This window comes from Protopterus annectens, chromosome 7.part1 (genome assembly GCF_019279795.1).
Source record: "Protopterus annectens isolate FY-2018-M chromosome 7.part1, PAN1.0, whole genome shotgun sequence".
Classification (NCBI taxonomy): domain Eukaryota; kingdom Metazoa; phylum Chordata; order Ceratodontiformes; family Protopteridae; genus Protopterus; species Protopterus annectens.
Genome location: NC_056740.1, coordinates 479826175 through 479847589, shown reverse-complemented (window position 1 = coordinate 479847589; position 21415 = coordinate 479826175). Strand labels below are relative to the sequence as shown.

Genomic DNA, 21415 nt, shown 5'->3' with positions numbered 1-21415 from the left:
GAGTTCATCAGACTTCTTGGGTTCATGGCTTCTACAGTCCCCATGTTGCCCTTTGCAAAACTTCATATGAGGAAGTTCCAGTGACTTCTGAAAAATGTCTGTTCCCAGCATGCTCATCCTTTGGAGACTTGTCATTCCTCCTCTTCCATGCTTGAAAAAAGAGCTAGGGTGGTGGATGCAGCATCTCTGTCAGAACCCTGTTTTTACCTCTTCAAATTCTTCAACCAGTACAGGAACTTTACACCGATGCCTTAGATTTAGGATGGGGAGCAGTCTTCGCTTCCGCAAAGGTTTAGGGACTATGCTCACCTGCTCAGAGGAGAGAGCGCACATCAGTGTCTGGGAACTGAGGGCTTCGATTCCAGCCTTACAGGCATTGCATCCTCTGCTTCTTCCAGGACCCCCCTCAAGATTCTCACAGACAATACTGCAGTTCTTTTGTACATAAATAGGCAGGGGGGTACAAGAACTTATCTTTTGTCACCTAGCAATTAAAGCGTGAGAGGTGGCTGTTCAGTACAAAGTCTCACTGCGTGCAGTGTACTTTCCCTCTGCTCAGAACTTTGTGGCAGACTCATTGAGCAGATCCATGACACCATCCCACGAGTGGATGCTTCACAGGGATGTGGTCCTCGATCTAGTTCATTGGTGAGGTACTCCAGAGATGGGTTTATTTGCCTTCCCTCAGAACTGACTTATTTCTTTTCTGTGCCAGGGTCCCTCACCCTCAGGCTTGGAAGGTGGATGCCTTGTCATTTCCATGAAGGGGATGATGATCGTGTTTCACTGTTGCAGTCATCACATTTGGGTTATCTGTTTGCAGTAGCCCTCAGTCGGCCTGATTATCAAAGTCTTGGGTCCTGCGTCAGTTGCTGTCTCATCTTCCGTGACGTCAGGTAGTCAGGGGTATAAAGCATGCAGCAGATGCCATTACATCAGTCTTTCTTGCCGTGTAGTGCCCGAAGCAGAAGCAGTTCGCAAGTGCCGGTCAGCAGACTCCTGAAATTTTCATTTTCGAGTTTCAGAACCGAAGTCTTCCAACTAAAGCTAAGTACCCCATTGGGGAAACTTTTTCTTGCTCTAAACTGATGTCAGTAAAAGTCAGTAATTGCATTTTTTGTGGAAAGCAAATGCCTCATAAAGATTTTCATTTGTACTGTTTTCCTTGCCTAGGCCCTGACCACGACGTACCTCGCTCTCTGTTTTGTGCCTTATTTAAACCACAAACTTTTAGTCGGTACATTTTCGCTTATAAATATTTTGGTACTCTGTTCAGTTATAAAGATATGCCTTTGGTAAGCCACCCGACTACCAACTTTTGGAAGAAACACAAAGATAAAGACCGAGACAGGCCGCGTAGGTCCAAAGCTGCCGACGGCACTTCTCCTAAGCTAGTCACCAGTTTGCTTATACTCAGTGAGGCACTTTCGCAGCCCCTGATACCCACTACCTCAGATGCACAGGCCTCTACTGAGACCCATTCGGAGTCCGGTATGCTGCGAGATGCTTCAACTGTGGAACCTGCGGATGTCTCTACCTTGGATGGGTCCGGAGCCGCTGTGCAGGCACCAGCTTCTGAGGGTGTATTCAGGCCTACTGACTTGCATATTAAACCGACGCCATCTTCTAGGCCTAAAACTCGAACCATGCCTAGGAAACAGACGCCCAGACCGCATGGTCAGGCCTCTATGCCTAAAAAACAAATAAGAATGGCTGAAGACCTTATTACCATAATCAGGGGAAGCCAACCTTCCCCATCTAAGAGACCTGGGACTGAATTTGCTTATGATACTTCTGACCAGGATTCTGAAATTTGTCTCCTCTGATGACCAGGATTTACCCTTATCTACCTATGAGGTTTCTGATTCAGAGGACTCTTCCCTCTGCTCCTCCCCCAGAGGGTTTCTCTCTTGGAGAAACCTTGCATACTCTTAGGGAGCATTTTCACTGGGAAAGCTACGTTTACTCTGATTCTAAAAAGAGGCTAAGAGATATGTTCATCGTGTTTCACTGTTGCAGTCATTACACTTGGGTTATCCTGCTGGCAGGCTACCCTTAGTCGGCCTGAATTCCAAAGTCCTGGTCAGTTGCTGTCACCTCTTCCCCGACGTCAGTGCGCCAGGGCTATATAAGATGCAGCCAACGCCATTTTCCCCTGTCTTTATTGCCGCGTGGTGCCCGAAGCAAAAGCAGTTCGCAAGTGCCGGTCGGCCGACTCCTGAGATTTTCAAAATTGAATTTCAGAACCGAAGTCTTCAATAAAGCTAAGTACCCGTTGAAACTTTTCTTGCTCCAGACCGATGTCAGTAAAAGTTAACAATTGTATTTCTTGTGGGAAACAAATACCTCATAAGGAGTTTCACTCTTACTGTATTCCTTGCCTAGGCCCTGACCACAACGTTCTAGTTGTTGGTTTTGTGCTAGATTCAACCAATGCACTATTAAGCATCGGTTTGATTTTGCTTTACATTACTTTGGCCGAAGGTTTAACTACATAATGCCGTCGGAACAACCGACGACCGGAATTCATAAAAAACACAAAGACAAAGAAAAGGACAGGCATCAGAGGTCCAAAGCCAACGAAGCCTCTTGTAGGCCAGTTGCCGGTTCTCAGTGAGGTGCTTTTGCAGCCCCTGACACCCGCTACCTCAGAGCCACAGGCCGCCTATGACTCCCACGTGGAGAAAACTAGGCCTCTGGAAATTCAAGGTATTGGGCCTATGTAAACTTTTCCCTCAGATGGGTCCGGAGCTGCTGAGCAGGCATCGGCTTCTGAGGGTGTTTTCAGACCTACACAGCTTACTATCAAGTCCACTTCAGCAGCCAAAGCAAAGTCTAAAACACCATTAAAGAAGAAACCAGTACAGCATTCTCCTGGGCAGTCATCCATGCCAAAGAAACAGATGATTAAAATGGCCGAGTACCTAATTACTTTGATCAGGGGTTCCCATCCCCCTCCTGATAAAAGGCCTAGGCAAGACACAGACTATGACTCCTCTGACCAGGTTTCTATTTCCTTTTATTCCTCTTCAGAACAGGGATATTCTCTTTCTCCCTATGAGGACTCTGATGCTGAAGAATCTATCCCTTCAGCCTCTCCTCCTGAGGATTACTCTTTTGGGGAAACCCTGCACACCATGAGGGAGCATTTCCATTGGGAGAGCCAGGGTTATTCAGAATCCAAGAAAAGACTCAGACTTTCTTTTACTGCCTCAGCACAGGCCCCTTGCTATCCCCCCTGTACTAGATATTGTTTGTTTTTTCTGAATCCAGTTTGTCTCCTGACTCTCTACCCCCTGCACCAGTCAAGCCAGATAGGTACTACAGGGTCCCAGACTCTCGTAAATTTCTTTATAAAAACCCTGCTGCTGACCCAGAAACTATTTCTCAGGGTCCCAAAGGGGTCAAGGCTTCCACTGCAAAAAACCCTGTTCCCTCTGATAGGGATTCGAGAGCACTGGATAGATGGGGGAAAAAAGTTTACACTTCTGCTACTTTAGCTGTAAGGGATTTAAACTGCCAGTTTCACATGCTTAAATATCAACAATACCTAATGTCTTTGCTACAACAGAAAATGCTTCCAAGCTCAGAATGTCCTGACAATAAGGAAATGCAGGATTTAGTGCATGCAGCTGAACAAGTGGGAAAGCGTACTCTGCAATGTGGTTTTGATTCATTAGAGGCTTCTTGCAAAGCCGCTGTTACAGGCTCTGTCATTCGAAGGCATGCTTGGTTAAAAGAACAAGGTTTACCTGATCATATCCAAATCACGTAACCCAAGAGAAATATGCCAAGAACAGCGAAGCTATAATACACCCTTTATTTAAACACAACCAGCAGAACGAAAAAAAAACAAAACATAAAAAACACCGATAATCCTGAGCAGTTGGATTAAAAACAGTAGCAAAAGTGCATAGCGATTAAGCGCTTTCCTCCACTCAATCGTGGACTTCTTCAGAATCGCATACTAACCAAAAATAATACATTTTATAGACTTTTTGGCGCCAACATTTAACCTAAATTTTAAGTCATATACATTCTATACTTTTCTAAACATCGCTTGACAATCAATTAATGCATATTTCCAGTGAAAATCAATGTGCAAAATATTGCAATACACAATGCCTAAATTAGCATGTATAAATCAGTTTTGTACAGTATAACAACGTCTATCTTGGATACTGTATACTGTAGTGTACAATTTATAATTGGATTGTAGATGTACCTTAAAAATACAATATATAAATTATGATGTGAATAAAACCTATTGTATATAATTACCTTTCCACATACTGTACATCTAAAAACACTCGTACATTTATTTAAAAGCTTATAAATGCTTATATAAATTGCATATATTAAATCCATATAATAAAAACAGGGAATCAAGAAAAACAATAACTATAACATGTACCTATCTATTGAACCAGTAACTGCAAATAGGCAATGTACATATTAAAGAATAAATGCCCTAAATAAATATAATAAATTATAATTAATAACTGATGATACTGAGGAAGATGTTAAGAGTGTTAAAAAGGTTATGTATCCATTGATTTGTAATAAATATAATAAAAGTAAATAAATATAACAAATATTAAATATGATCATGTTAAAGCAAAATTATTGGATGCTCCATTACAGCATGATACTTTGGTGTTAAGACAGAAGAGGTGTTAAAGAAAATTGAGGATTAAGCAAAAATCAATGCAGACCATTAAGGATTTCTTACAGGTTCAGTCACCTAGATTTAGCAAAAACTGGCCTTCTAAAAATTGGTCCTTTCCAGTGTCAGGCCACAAAGAGGCAGATACAGACGCCCAAGAGGCAGATCTCAGCCCCAAGGCTCATACAGACCTAAACAATGGGGTGCTTCAGCCCACAAAGGCGGAGAAGACAAATCACAACCTTATAGGAAGCAGTCCCAATGACTTCCCTCTACAAAAGCCAAGCACTTACCTTTTGACAGCACCTTTAGGGGGAAAACTAGCACTTTTCTCACAAAACTGGCACATGATCACCCAGGACAAATGGGTACTGAATATTGTTTCTCAGGGTTACAGGTTCCACTTTCACACCCTACCATGGTCAAAAGGTATGCCAGACCTGCCAGAAAACCAATGGGCAGAGGCACAAAAACAAATTTCTGCTCTCATGGACATGAGAGCTATTCAAAAAGTACCACAGCAAGAACAGGGGCAAGGATTTTACTCAAGACTTTTCTTGGTACCCAGAAAGGACAAAGCCTGGAGACCAATACTGGACCTGTCAATTCTAAATACTTTCCTGGATGCTCCAACATTCAAACTGTTAACACTGCAGCAACTTCTTCCCATGCTGGGCAGGAAGGCTTGGCTAGTTACTTTGGACCTCAGAGGCATACCTGCATGTCCCAATCGGACAATCTTGCAGAAGATACCACAGATTCATAGCTGGCTCAATGCACTACCAATTCTCTGCACTGCCCTTTGGCTTATCTACTGCTCCCAGGGACTTCACAAAATGCCTGGCACCAGTAATTGCTTTTTGCAGACCAAGAGGAATTCAGATATATCCCTACTTGGACGACTGCCTTTATTCAAGCAGAGAGCAAGGACTTTCTTCTAAAGCATCTGGCGTTTGTAAAAAGATTGATAATTTGCGTAGGGTACACAGTAAACAAAAAGAAATCAAAACTAGTGCCCTCAAGAGATAATATTCCTGGGTGCAAGCTTAAATACAAGTGCCCAGATGGCTTATCTCACGCCAGACAAACAAAGGCAACTGATGACTTACTTCGAAATTTTGGCAACAAAAACCCAGTTATCTGCAAGACAAATTCTGCAGGCTTTGGGCTTCATGGCATCCTGCATTCTGTTAATTCCATATGCAGGACTGCATATGAGGAAACTACAATGGTATCTAAAAAGTGTTTGGACTCAACATTGCCTCAGTCTGGAAAAACTAATTACCCTCATTTCCCTGCCTGCAACAGGAGTTTCGATGGTGGGCACAGGCCTATCACCACAACAAGGGACAGCCTTTCACTTTACCCACTGCCAGGCAGACAGTAACAGATGTATCAGATTATGCCTGGGGGGCCCACATGGCAGGAAAATGTATTCAAGGCACATGGCCCACAAGCCAAATGCATCTTCATATCAATCTAAAAGAAATGCTGGCTGTCCAGAATGCCCTGACAGCTTTCAAGGATCTGCTTCGTCCAGGACAGCTGCTGATAGACTGACAATACAACAGTCATGTGGTACATAAACAAGCAGGGAGGCACGCATTCCTACCCCCTCTGCAGACAAGCCATGATTTTGTGGAACATCGCATTGACTTATCAAGTACACCTGCCAGCACAATTCCTGCCAGGAAAGACAAATACTCTGGCAGACGAACTAAGCAGAAACCTCATGGATCCTCACGAGTGGAAACTAGATCCACAAATCTTCAGCATGATATCAAGGAAATGGGGATGCCCAGACATAGATCTATTTGCCTCCCCTCACAACTGCCAACTACAGGGATTTTGCACAAGGACTTATCACAAGCTAGCATGGAAAGTGGATGCTCTATCATTCAGCTGGAAAAACCTTACAGTATATGCCTTTCCTCCACTACCTCTCCTCCCCAAGGTACTCCTAAAGGTCAGACGAGAAGCCAGAAATGATCCTGATTGCCCCAGACTGGCCACGCCAGCACTGGTACCCAGTCCTAAAGAGCTTGTCTCAAGGACCAGCCTGGACATTGCCTCAATTCCTCATTTACTAACCCAACAAAGCAGTCGGATACTGCACAGCCAACTCAGAACCCTAAATCTGGCTGCATGGCGGATAATGTAACCATTCAGAACTCGCCTCTCTCCAAAGCAGTTATGGATGTTATTCTGGAGGCCAGGAGGCCCAGCACCAGAAAATTATGTGCAGAAAAGTAGGAGAGATTCTGTGCTTGGAACCAGGCACAAGGAATTGACATGTTTGTACCAAATATTCCTCCGATTTTACAATACCTAACTGAGATGCTGGACAAAGGCCTATCCTTTTCATCCATTAAGATCCATGCCTCTGCCATTTTAGCTCATTACAATACGGACCCACCTATTTTTTCACATCCACTACTAAGGCAGTGCCTCAGAGGGGCCAAAAACATAAGACCCTCAAAAAGAGCACCAATACCTGCATGGGACCTCAACTTTGTCTTGGAAAAACTCACACTTCCTCCTTTTGATCCAGCCAATACAGCTGAGATAAAATTCTTATGGAAAAACAGCTCTGCTCTTAGCAATAACTTCAGCAAGAAGAGTCTCAGTTACAGGCACTAATGGCAGTTGAACCTTTCATAATTTTCCATCCAGACATGGTTTCTCTGAGGACAAACCCAACATTTATGCCTAAGGTAGTGTCTAGTGTGGCTGTTAGTCAAACAGTTCACTTGCCTACCTTTTATCCAAACCCACAGAATAAGGGGGAGAGACTTCTAAATTCTTTGGACATACACAGACAGCTACGCTTCTAGTTGGACAAAACTAAAGCTTTCAGAAAGTCTGAGCAACTCTTAGTGGCATATGCTGCAGGATCTGAAGGAAAAGCCATCTCAAAGCAGACTATTTCCAAATGGATAGCACACTGCATTCATTTCTGCTATTCTCAACATGACACGTCAGTGCCTAAGGGCATCAGGCCACACTCAACTAGAGCAGCAGCTACTTCAGCAGCCTTCCTCAGAGGAGTACCAACCAAGGACATTTTGGAGGCTGCAACTTGGACTTCAGTGCACACTTTTACAAAGCACTTCCACTTACCTCTTTACTCTAAATCCAGAGCAGGCTTTGCCACTGCAGTTCTGGAGGGCCTCCTAGCCTCTCCTAATTCTATTTAGGCCCAGCCACCCAACCTCAGCTTTGGGTTTCAACCCAAGTGTAATGACTGCAACAGTGAAACACGATGAACATAGTACAGTTGTGTACCTACCATAAATGTAGATGTTAGTGTATTCACTGTTGCAGTCCAGGTTACCCACTCACCACCCCCCTTTTCTTTGCTGGGACTTCTCTATTCTATGCAACCTATGTAGTGTATTTGCTTGTAGATGAAGATTGTTTTATTTTACTGCATGTTCTTTTATTGGCATAATTTCTTAGCCTACCCTTCGGGGGGGGGGGGGCACCTGACATCTGGGGCAAGAAAAACTGAAGAAAATGGCGTCTGCTGCATCTTTTGTACTCCTGGCGCACTGACGTCAGGGAAGAGGCGACAGCAACCGATGCCTGACCAGGACTTTGGAATTCAGGCCGACTGCGGGTAGCCTGCCAGCAGGATAACCCAAGTGTAATGACTGCAGCAGTGAATACACTCTAACATCTACATTTATGGTAGGTACACAACTGTACTATCTCTTACTTCCTCTGTGGCTTTCTTCAAGGGTTTGGATACACAGTCAATTCTGGAAGCTGCCACTTTGTCATCTGTTCATATTTTCGCAAGACATCACAAGCTGGATAATAATTCCAGGGCCACAGCAATCCTGCATGGATTTCTGGAAAATGTTTGTCTAATTTCTCTTTCATCCCCCCTCCCTAGGTTCTTTTTCAGCTTTTGCACTCTCCCATATGTAAAGAATACTGCATAGAATAGTGGTGCAAAATCTTACCGTAACCATAGATGTCTTTCTCTATGTTGCCGTATTCTATCCCACCCGCCTTCCCCCTACATCTTCCTCTTTATTTGGATAACTGTCCTTTGGTCCTCCTTTTGGAGTTTCCTCATGGAGCTACTTTATTCTGAGGATGGTACATGGGGACGTCCCTTTATTAACTGACGTTCCTGAGCCTACGTGTGATGTCAAATGTACAGGCAGTAGCTTGAAGCTTTTGTATACAAGCCGAACGTCAGGTCAGTCGAATACAAATCCATATGTAAAGAATACTGCAACACTAAAGAGAAGGACATGTATGGTTATGGTAAGATTTTACACAACTATTTTTTCTTAGGTTTATCCTGAGGTTGAAACTGGAGAGGCATGAAGAAGCTTATCCTCAACATTAATGCCAGACATGAATTTATGGTTATTCATCCAGTGTGGAGGTTTGGTTTATAGATTTTCCATGAGGTGTTTTCTGTGAGGTGCAAAGGGAGCATGTTCAAATGGTAGCAGACACATTGGTTAAAAAAAAATATCACAGCAGCTGATTATTTATTTGCAGCAAAGTTATGTCCTTGGAGGATGTTCATTGAGCTATTACTTGCACCTCAATTGCCTTTTGATTTGATGGTGGGAGCTGTTCAGAAGAGTGATGCTTCTGCTCCTAATACATTAATGGTTAGCCTTTACTGATTTGGCTGAGTAGTCTGATAATTTACTGAAATTCTTAGTACACCTGCAAGGTTGGATGGTGGAGTGCCTGTGTACTGATTTTCTTTGGTATTTTCGTAGTGTTTTAGTTTTGTGTGTGTGTGTGTGTGTATATATATATATATATATGTGTGTGTGTGTGTGTGTATATGGGTCTACTTCTTTTGATGGAGTGTCGGGCAAATGGAGTGTCGGGCAAATGGAGTGTCGGGCAAATGGAGTGTCGGGCAAATGGAGTGTCGGGCAAATGGAGTGTCGGGCAAATGGAGTGTCGGTCAAATGGAGTGTCGGTCAAATGGAGTAGACCCATATATACATATATATATATATATATATATATATATATATATATATATATATATATATATATATATATATACTGCTACTAGGAGAAAACCATCTTGCCCATTCTGGGTATCAAGCATACAACTTTGTCGACATGGAACACAGGAAATACCTAAAAATTGTGGCAGGAATTGACTTCAATTTTAGTTCCGTCATTCTGCTGGGCTCTTCAGTGCTCTGAGGGAATTCACAAAATGCTTAACACTGGATATTGTTCACCTCAAAGATCATTCACATCTGCCTTTGCCTGGATGACTACCTGCTTCAGGCCACATCTGAGAAGATATTGCTTGGGGCTTTAAACTACACCCCCTACTGCTGCAGTAACCTAGGAACTATTCCCAGCTTAAGAAGTTTAATCCTTCTCCTCCCATATGGAGTGATTCCCGAGGGCTATTCTTCACACCAGGAATAGTTCCTTCTGCTGGGGCAGATTTTCACCCAGGCTCAATAGCCAGTCATTCTGAAGATTCAGAATTGCATATCAGGCTCCATCCTTGTTGTCCCATTTACCAATCTGCACATTAGGAGTGGCTGGTGGTACCTGAAAAACATTCCACCTTCATTTTCTGAAAAATGCTATCCCAGTTCTAATTCAGATGGTAGTTTGGTGACCACCAGTCCATGGTTATAATTTGTAGATGCCAGTGGGAACCAGATCCTATTCTCTGAAGATTCTGATTTAGCTGTAGGAGCATGCAGTGGGATCTTAAGGGATCTTGTCATCCCCAGTGTGTGCTCTTCAAACCAGTTTAGAGCTTCATAATGGTCACAGCACTAGTGTGATCTAATGCATCAGCAAAGGTGTGACACAAGTTATCCGTAGTACCATTGGGTATGGCATGACACAGGATCCTTTAGCAGATTACCTCAGGAGATCCTAGTCCCCAGGAGCCGATGTTGAACTGGATGTGTTTGTTCTTTGCCCACAGAGCCGGGCAGCCAGGATAGTGCTTTGGGTAACGAGAGCTCTAGCAATAGGTGCATTTTTTTTTTAGTTCTGGACTGAGACCTATCTGATATTATTAATCCTCGTTCATTCCTTACGTATGGGTATCTGTTACAACCTCGGAACCGAGCCGGCCATCTTCCAAGCTCGCGTCAGCTACAAACTCTCGAGCTAAAACTCTTACCCAGAATCCCCCTCTCCCTGTTACCTCAGATTTCGTTTGCCGCATCACCATTCGGTCGTGTCAAGCTACTTCTCTTGAGCTAAGTACAATATTTGTTGTCATTCTAGTCTAAAACAACTTTTTCTCAGAAAAGTTTCTAAATTGTTTTCTTACCTTATCGGATTTAGCGACTATCTCTTCTTAAAATATTTCAATCTTTTGACCGCGAGGTATTTTCTTCTATACCATTGTTGGTAGACCCCTTTTCTTCATTACCTTCGGGTATTTCTTGTATCATTGCTGGTATTTCTGATTTCATTTTTTCTATCATGGATAAAAAAGGTAGTCCGGGATTTAAGAGCTGTTCAGATTGTGGACATAAATTACCTACTTCAGATGCACATTCTCTGTGTCTGTTGTTTGGGTGTGCCTCATTTATCAGTTGATCCGCCCTGTGGAATTTGTAAGAACTTCTCTAAAAGGACGTTGAATGAGAGGAAAAATAGTTACTGAAGGGGCTACGCAAATCTCCTTTTTCAGAGGCTATTTCTGGGTCAGAGGCTTCAGCCCCTCCAAGATCCCAGAAGAAAAAGATTGCTGATCTTTCAAAGGCCAAATCTCTCCCTTTGTCCCCGGTTGGGGACTCCCATCAACCAAGACCCAAGAAGGCTAAGCTTTCTACTTCGGATCTGACTCTGCTCCAGCACTTTCGGTGCCTAGACCCTCGGCGCCATCTGTGACTTCGGCACCAACTAGCGTGCCCTTTACCGTGTCTGTACCGAGGGGCTCTTCTGTTCAGACCACTCTACCGGCACAGACTATCCTGTCGACGCAGATTGTAACCGCATTGGCTCTGATACCTTACGTGGAACCGACCACTCAGTTATTGACACAGATTTTCGGTCCCGGCCTCGGCACCGACAACCACTTTGGCACCGATGATTTCCTCTGTGCTGCAGACACATCTAGTAGTCCTTTACGGCACTGTTTTCAGTGCCGACTGGTGATGTTGGCACCGAGCTTGTCCCATCTGTGGGTAGACCTGACTCCCCCTCAGCCGTGTCCGTGAAATCCACTAGAAGCTTCTCTGAACACGACGTGTTGAGTTTTGTGGATCTAGTGCTTTTGGCCAGAGGTATCCCACCCCCAGGACCTATCCTTCCTTGGGAGGTGATCACCCTTTGCCAAAGACCCCTACTTATTCTCCTCCTTCATTGTCTTTGAAGCCCTTTAATATAGCACCGTCTTCCCTTTCTACGGTTCCCTGTATTGACCTCATTAGGGAACCGCAGTTGCCTTCATGACAGGAGAGTTTTGCTACGACCCAGGATGTCAGATGTGGTGTACATAATTTGGTGTTTCACAGCCGTCCAGGGACTCCCGAGTTGGCAGGCTGAGCCACTTAGGGGAGGGGTGACCCCTGTCCAGGACACTCACCCCTCTTCAGGTGGACCGGCCTTCCAACTAATGGAGAAGGCTTTGGCGTCTGCTGGCGATACTGTGCTGTTAATCTCCCCGCCCTCCTCTGGACCGCTATGTACACAAGTCGCTCGTAGCGGACACCAGGGGCAAGGGCCTCAGGATATACTTCCACAGGAAACCCCTTTTGCGTTGTCTTCCCCAACTTCTCCCTCTGAGGAAGTTAATTGCAAAAGCTCATGAAAGAGGAAGCACATGGACTCCACAGAGGAGTCCTTACTGAAGACAGAGTTTGATGATGGGGAAGGATCCACTAGCCTCACCCTAGGTATCCTTTGGAGATATCCTCGAAATCCTTAGAGAGGTGGCTGGCAGCCCTCTAACCCGACCTCTGAAAAGTCTGTGTTCCCGCAAGCCTTTCACACCCGGCCCCCTACCTCCTGGGTTTCTCCACCTGCCGACGAACTGGTCCAGCTCATCGTGCAGCGTGCGTGGAAGGCTCATGACACCATTGAGGCAATTCCCCAGAGGCCAGATAAAATTTTGTCCCCTCCTGCTACTGACCCCCCATTGGTCCAAAGGTCTTCTGTAGATGCTCTGGTGGTGGCGGCCGCAACCAAGAAGGACCTGATGGAAGAAGAAAGCCAAACTGTCTGTCCGCCCAACAAAGAGTCATGGGCTCTGGACAGAATAGGGAAGCGTACTTTTGCATCAGCGACCTTTGCAGTCAGGTCCCTGAATTATATGGCACACTTCACCAGGCTTCAAAGGGATTTAGTTTCTGAGCTCTCTGAAACTTTGGCTGGTGCCGTGTCTGAGGTCTGTGACAGTGGTCTCACAGCTGGCTACTATTGAATTAATATCAGACTCCTCCATGCTCCTGATATCTTGCACATCCAAAGGAGCAGCTAGAGCGGCGAGTTCAGGCGTTTTGAGACTGCACGCCTGGATGCGCTTATGTAATTTCGCGGAATCCTTCAAGGCTTCCTTTCTCAACGCTCCCATCGAAGTCTCTTCATTGTTTGGACCCAAAGTTAAAAGCACACTGGCCACATGTGAACAGGACAGTAAGACCCTTTCTGCCATAGGTGTCCATTATTCTTCCCCTCAATGTGCTTTCTCCAGAAACCAGAAGAGTGGGAAGATATGGTACAAAAGGTTTCAGGGTCCTTTCTGTGACACACAGGCAGAGAGGTAGAGGGGAAAACTCGCAGGGAAGACGCCCCTTTCGGGGTCGAGGGGGTCCGTGTAACCAGGGTTCCAGGGACTGTCTTCCTGGTCAATCTTATCAGCGCTCCTGAAGAGCGGCCCAACTCCTTTCCTCTGGAGGTGGTTGGGGATCGTTTCTCCTTGCACCCTTCTGCCTGGATAACCATCACCACCGACTCTTGGGTACAAAGGATAATAACCAGAGGTTACCATATCCCCTTCGATCTTTGTCCTGCCCCCCCCCCCCCAACAAACTTACCCGACGTTCCACCCAGTCAAAGGGAAGAAGCGGCACTAGAGCTAGCAAAGCTGCTAAGAAAGAGAGTCATCCAAATAGTCCCTCCAGACCAGATAGGATCTGGATTCTATTCTACTATTTTTGGTGCCAAAGAAAACCGAAGACTGGAGACCAATTTTGGATCTCGGTGTATTGAACAAGTTTGTAAGAGTACAAAAATTCCGGATGGTCACAATACAGTATATCCTCCCGCTTTTGGAAAAAGACGATTGGATGTGCTCGATATATCTTCAAGATGATTACTACGACATAAAGTGGATAGGCTATCAAGAAGATTTCTGCGAGGGGAGCCAGTTATTACCAGTTCAGTGTACTGCCCTTCTGACTCTCTTCAGCCCCCAGAGTGTTCACAACGTTCATGGCAGTTGTCTCAGTTTACTTGCGACTACAAGGATTCCAGGTGTTTCCATACCTAGACTACTGGCTCATCTCCGCCCCCACCAGACATCTATTGGAAGAAGCCATGGCATGCTCTCTCCTCGTTCCAAAAAGGCTAGGCATAACCATAAACTGGCAAAAAATCCAGTCTCACCCCATCTCAGTCCACAGAATTCATAGGGGTCATATTGGATACAAAGAATTGCAGAGCATCCATTCCAGAGCACAGAATTCCAAGGATAAAGGAACAACTTTTCCCAATCCTTTCAAGGGAGAAATCCACAGCTTACTCTGTCCTGGTTCCATGGCAGCCTCCATCACCATTGTCCCCCTGGCCAGGTTTCACATGAGGCTTCTACAATGGCTACTGCTCACCCAGTGGTATCCTTTTCAGCATCCTCTTTCAGCCAAGATTTGAGTAACTCTGGTGCAAACAGGATTTAAATTGGTGGATGACCCACAACCCGTCACAATGGTCTTGCTCCTTCTCCCCCCCCCCCCCCAGCAGCCCAAGGCTACAGTGACCACAGACGCCTCCCTGGTGGGGTGGGGGCTATGTCAGGGTCAGACAGTCAAAGGCACTTGGTCCGAATTGGAGGCCCAACTGCATATAAATGTTCTGGAGCTGAGGGCGGTGCCGTATGGGACTGTTGTGATACAAACAACATGGCGGTGGTCTGGTGCATCAACAAACAGGGCGGAACCAAATCTTATCCCCTTTGTCGAGAGGCCATGAGGATATGGCAATGGGCGATGGCTACCGACCGTTTTCTTCTAGCGACGCACATTCCCAGGATTTCCAGCGTGATAGCAGACACTCAGCAGATGCATTCTACAACCTCACAAGTGGTCCTTGAATCCTTTGATAGCGACAGAGAGTTTCCACCGCTGGGGCCGTCCTTGCTGCGACCTCTTTGCATCCCCGACCAACTACAAATGCAGCAACTACTTTGCCCTGATTCCCCCTCCAGGACAGTCACCCAGAGACGCTGTAGTCCATGATTGACCCTCGGGTCTTCTTTATGCTTTTCCACATCTACCTCTCATTCCCCAGTTTCTGAAGAAAGCCCATCGGTTGAAGAGGAAGGTGATCCTCATAGCACCATTTTGGCCTCATCCAATTTCGTTCCCCTTCCTTTGGCCTCACCTGCTAGACCTCATCCTCCATCCAACCCTGGGGTTGATCTCCCATCCGTAGAATCTGATTCATCCCAACTTGGACAGCCTGAAGCTCACAGCTTGGCTCCTCCAATTCCCTTGATTGCCAGGCAGAATGGTCTTTACCAGTACGGGACATTCTTATTGCATCTCATAAGTCTTCCACTAGATTTACTTATCTAAGCAAGTGGAAAAGATTTACCTGTTGGCTGAAAGAAAAGCAAGTAGATCCTTTTTCAGCACCAGTGCCGATAGTACTAAATTATCTAGCCAGTCTATTACAATCGGGTCTATCGGCCTCTACTATTAGAGTTCATTTGGCTGCAATATCTAATTTCCATGAGGGTGTCCAAGACTCCTCTCATGTCTCACAAATTATGCAAGACCTTCAGAAAGGTGTGAATCATTTGAAGCCCCCTTTTAGAGAACCTATTCAACCATGCGACCTGTCATTAGTTCTACAAGCTCTGACACTGCCACCTTTCGAACCAGCTTCTTCATGTGACCTCAAATATTTGTCATGGGAAACCTTGTTTCTGGTCGCCATTACTTCTGCCAGACTTCTTAATGAGCTTCAAGCCTTATGCATCAAGGGTCCATATTTGATTTTTCATAGAGACAGTGTCTTTGAGAACTAATCCTTCCTTTCTGCCAAAAGTGATCTCTGAAATGCCCATTAATCAAACAATTGAATTGCCAGTTTTCTTCCCCAATCATTCAGAGGAGAGTATTACCTACATACCCTAGATAATTCACAGGCAAGTTTGCTTCTACTTGAATAGGACTAAGGCGCGCCTCGTAAATCAGACCAGTTATTTTTGGCTATTCTGGACCTAGATTAGTATGTGCTGTTGCTAAGGTCACATTGGCTGGATGGTTGAAAGACCTTGTGACCTTCATTTATATACAACGTAATATTTCTTTGCAGACTACCATTAAGGCTCATTCGACAAGGTCAGTGGCAACTTCTGCTGCCTTCCATGCCAGAGCTTCTTTACATGACTGACATCTGTGCAGCTGCAACCTGGGCTATGCCTCATACCTTCATCAATCATTACAAATTGGATTTGGCCTCCAGGGGAAGAGCATCTTTTGGTTCTATGCTGCTCAGGAATGTCCTTCTGTGAGAGCCTCCCAGGAATAGAGGTAGCTGGGGACTCTGTCCCATATGTAAGGAATGAACCGAGGATTACCAATATCAGATAAAGAAGTTGTCTTACCATAAAGTTCCATCTATATTGTTGATCCTCGTTCAGTCATTATGACCCTCACTCCTTCCCCCTCCTGTGGCTTCTAGTGGATCTCACCATCCGGTTCTTTTAGGTCATTTAACCACAGGTAAGCCTCTACCTTCTTTTGACTTGCAAACTCAATCTGAGGTAACAGGGAGAGGGAATTTTGGGTAAGAGTTTTAGCTCGAGAGTTTGTAGCTGACGCAAGCTTGGAAGATGGACGGCTCTGTTCCGGGGTCAGAACCGATACCCATACGTAATGACTGAAGGGAGGATCAACAATACAGATGGAACGTTATGGTAAGACAGAACTTCTTTATATATCCTCTTCCAGCTGTACTGCAAAAGGCAATTTTGAGAGGGCCAACCTGACAGTTGACACCCCTGCCAAGCATTTGATTTATCACAGGAGCATTAATCGGAGAACATCTGCCCAGTCTCCTTGCATCTTCTTTCTCAGCTGTGGACCCTTGCACCTCATTTTGAAGCTGCTAGGTCTTGTAATTTGGAATGGTACCTGTTTTCCCCATTGCGGGTGACCCAGAGGTTTTTCCTATGCCTCTGTCAGATTATTTACTCCTTGAAGCTGCTCTGACAGCTGACCCCCCATTATTGAACCATTTCAGAAGAAAATACTTTGAGCTAGTCACTCAGAAGAGAAATTAAGATAGCTAAACCAATTCTCAATTGAGTCATTCATCCTACTGACATCCGTAGTGTTGGGGAGGTTGGCCTAGTTCTGGAGATGTCCAAAAGGTTAGATGTCTACTGCTGTGTCAGTGATGGTACTAAACGTGGATGGTTGTGTTGAGTGTGCTCATTTGTTATATTTTGAAAGTCTGAACTCATTTAAGGTTTTTGTCTTTAATATATGTAACTTTTTATTTAATTGCAGCAAAATCTTGAAGTTTATAGACGGTCTCAGTTGTCTGAAAAAGAGCTCGAAGCACTGGAATTGAAGGAGAGGGAAGTAAGTACCGTTCATACCAGTGAAAATGCCTTGTTAGTGTGTTTTTGAGTTTGGAATGTGCTTTTTTTTCATCACACTATCCTTGAAAGGTGTTCGGTATCGGTTTTGTAGGTGTAAATGGGTGAAGTGTAGGGCAGATTAGTTTTTCTGCTCTGGCATGCCTTTGAACTTGTGCTTGTGCATGGGAGTATTGATGATCATTTTTATTGTAAGCATTTCATGTTTTCTGCATCTGTACTTGCATTGCTTTTTGTGGCATCATGTTAAAAGGAGCTGCATGCAGTGGTCACTGATTACCACACTTTATCTTTAGCAGTGAGTACATGACACTGGCTGGTGTATAAATGGAGTGATCTCACATGTTCCAGGAAGTTTGTGTTTTTTGTACATTTTGCCTCCATTGCCAGATAGTCCTCACCCTATTTGTTCCTCATTGCCAGTGCAAGGGCCGACTGGGAGGGACCATCAGGGGTGTGTTTTTCTCCTTGCTTTGGCGTCACCTGTCCTTCTACATTACAGTTGCATGCAGTGGGGTGTTTGCATTGTATGGTCTGTTACTACCATAAAGGACACATGCCAGCAAGCAGTACTGCCCCCAGCCTCAAAGCATGGGAGGTGGGTTCCTCATCTCCATTCCTTTAAGGGGGGCAAGCAGACTGTGTCCCTGACTTTACTTCCCTGTTTCCTTGGTTCCACTTCGTCATCGAATGTTCAGAACATCGACGTTCTGATCATCCAGACAGAACATCGATGTTCAGAACATCGAAGGTTTAAAGTGGAAGTGCCAGGTAAGTGAAAATGTAGAATTATGGGTGTGTATGCAGGGCAGCAAGGTGCCATGCATGCTGTGTGTGTGCGCCATCTGAGTGTTGGCATTGCAGGCAGGGTACAGGAAATCTCCCATTTAGCGCTACTGCATGTAGCAGCAAACGGGAGATTTCCCTTACCCCACTATAGTGTGATCTCAGAGTTGGAATATTAAAGTGGGGGGGTGTGAGTGGCACAGCCTCCCACATTGGGGGTGCAGGGCGGCGAAACCCCCCTGCATAACATAGTTCTTGTAATTTATTTGTTGTTTGTGTGGTTTATTTTGAAACTTCGATGTTCTGAACATAGATGTTCTGGTCTCGATGATCAGAACGTCGATGTTCTGAACATTCAATGTTCTGAACATTCGATGTTTCAAAGTGAATCAGTTTCCTTCAGTGCCAGGTTTTCTGATCAAGCCGTGGTCAGTTGGGTCAGTGTTGTGTTTTTTTAATGAGTGTTTTGAATCTGTACCAGAAGTGAGTTAAGGCTTTGTATGTAGACATTCTGGCCATCAGTGCTTTTTTTTTTCTTCTTTTTCCAGATGAGACTGAATTTTTTCTGAAATCATTGTATTGAGGTATTTACTATGGATACTGTTTCTCTTGAATGAGTAAACTTTACTTCCCTAAGGAGGAGACTTGGGTTAGTTACAGAAATGTACTTTAAAGAATTGATTGTAGTGTGCTGCATGGCTTATTTATTTATTTTTCACAACAGAGTAAATACAGAGATAGAGCTGCTGAAAGGAGAGAAAAATATGGCATTCCAGAGCCACCTGAGCCTAAGCGCAAGAAGTTTTCAGATGCAGCCTCAGTGTAAGTTTTTTTTTTTTCTGTATAATTAAAATATGCACTTGGAGGGGAGAAAGATATACTGCTTGCTGTCTTAAGAATTCTATGTTGCCATTAATTTGGGGAGGGAAGTTTGGTCTTGCGGCCAACCATTGAAGATCTGCATGTATTTTGCAGCACGTTGTAGGCTCCCTGATGCACCACCATCCACTTTTTTTTAGTCTCTGTCTAAAGGCAGCAAATTTAAGATGTTTGCCATTTTTTTGTGGAACAGTTTGAGGCAGTTTCATGTTTTTTCAGAATATAAAATTAAAATATTAAATAAATGCTATGGCTGTAAACTGTGTACCCAAGCATGAATTTTCAACAATCCCCGTATGTATGAGCACATGATAGAATGAAGTATTTCAGAGTGTAGATTAAAAAGGATTCTGTTATGGCAGCCATGGGTATGTAGGAAGAGACTAAATGTAAAAATTGAGAAACTGGAAGATGTCTATGGATGCAGGTAGTAAAATGCTTTTAGTCCCTTTCATTTTATACACAGGTCAGGCATATTTTTATCAACCAGGGGAGAAGTTGTGGATAGTACTTAGAGTTGAAGGTTTTTATCTGCGAGGGAAAAAAGGCCAGAGTCAAGTGAGAAAAGTTGATCCTTCCAATAGAACAAGGTGGTTTGGATTTACCTGATTTGAGGGGATATTTTAGAGCTGCACAGTTAAGGCTTTTATAACGCAAGCAGAAAGCATGGAAAAGGATGATGCTGAAACAGTGGTGTTGGGATTCAAGAAATGAGTGTGGGATTTTGACTGCAAATCCTTAAGGATAACCTACACAATATTCATAAAGAAACTTGGTATTCTAAGAACTAAGCCAACACTTGAGTGGGAGAAAGGAGATTCTGCCAGTAGGGATTAATGTGCAGTTAGGGGTGAAGAGAACAGGTAACAGGGCTGGAATTTACTGGTGTAAACTGCCAAAGAAACCAAGGTTTGGGGAACAAATGGAGAAAGGTGATAGAATGGGAAGAGGCTAAGGCATTTGAACTGCAGGCTAGTGATTGCCTTCATTGTCAGGAGTTGATATCAGTATAGTCAGAGAATGGAATAGGGGAATTATAAAAGACTTGCACTGGTAGAATCTTGGTTAGCTGTTAAAGGGATAATTAGTAGGGCATATAACATGTTACACACTAATTATATACAAGTCCGTCAGAGGAGGTTAGAAAAGATTGGGAAGAGAAACTGGATAAGCAAGTCAGAGAAACAGTGGGAGGATATATGCATCTCCAAAATATGCAACAAAGTCTGGAAGATTTAGGATTTTTGCTTGAAAGTGTTTGTGTAAGTATTTTATAGCCCAAGCACGCTCCAAAGATTTTTTTTCCAGAGGTAGATGGCAAATATTAGAGGTGTAATGGGGAACATAATTTTTGGCAGTGTAATGAGATGGCAGATTTTAATTATACAGTGTGGACAGCCGCGTTGGTGCAGTGGTTAGAGTGGTCACCTCACAGCAAGAGGCTGTCCAGTTCGATGTTCGGCTGGGGTGTCTTGTGTGTGGAGTCTGCATGTCCTCTCTGTGGTCATGTGGGTTTCCTCCGGTTTCCTCCCACATTCTCACACTAAAATTGGCCCTAGGCACTGCCAGTCATGAGCGGACAAGGTTGATCCGCTGTGGTGACCCCTAACCGGGAAAAGCCGAAAGAGAGAGTTCTGTCAGAAATGTGCAAGCAAATGGGTGTAACTTATGAAGTTTTTTGTGTGTGCGCGCACTGAGAGACCGAATCTGAATTGCCTAGACAATAAAGCCTTGATGAGTTTAATTCTGCCAAAAAACAATTACTAGAAAATGGAAACCAGAGTCTAAACCAGCTGTATTTCAAGCATTGAGTATTGTAACTGACATAAAAGAACCAGAAGTCGGATCTTTAGAAAAGGGTAGGAGCAAATTACATAGAAAAAAATGGAACTTGTAGGAACAATACATGCAGAAAAAAATGTTTGAGGAGAAATGACGATTTAGGAAATTTTGTAATGTTTGATGTGTTGTCTGCCTTTTATACAAGCTTGAGGTTTCCCCTAGCTCGTGGCTAAAACCCTATCCCATCATGGACTAGGAGAGCTTCCCAGATCTCATTTGCCACTAAACAGGATCTGGTGCTCTTCCTACTGGCTCTGGTTAAGTAGACTTTTTCTTAACTCATTTTTGTGGAAAATTGTTTCTTGTTAATTATTTCTACAAATAACCGGTTGTGTTAATTGCTTGGTATTTCCACATGCTTTTGTAGCTATATTGCTGTTGGCTGTCATTTTTTTCATTGGGCCTTTTCTCTGTATCCCAGCTTCACTTTAAAT

The 21415-nt window shown here is 44.2% G+C and overlaps 1 protein-coding gene across 1 annotated transcript in view; it reads left to right on the top strand.

Moving 5' to 3' along the window:
* LOC122807832 (RNA-binding protein 5-like) overlaps positions 1-21415 on the top strand; it is a 1001232-nt gene that overhangs the window by 836848 nt on the left and 142969 nt on the right. Inside the window, exons 21-22 of the mRNA XM_044078931.1 lie at positions 17383-17457; positions 18985-19082. Coding sequence (XP_043934866.1) covers positions 17383-17457; positions 18985-19082 — 173 coding nt within the window. The remainder of the gene's footprint in view (positions 1-17382; positions 17458-18984; positions 19083-21415) is intronic.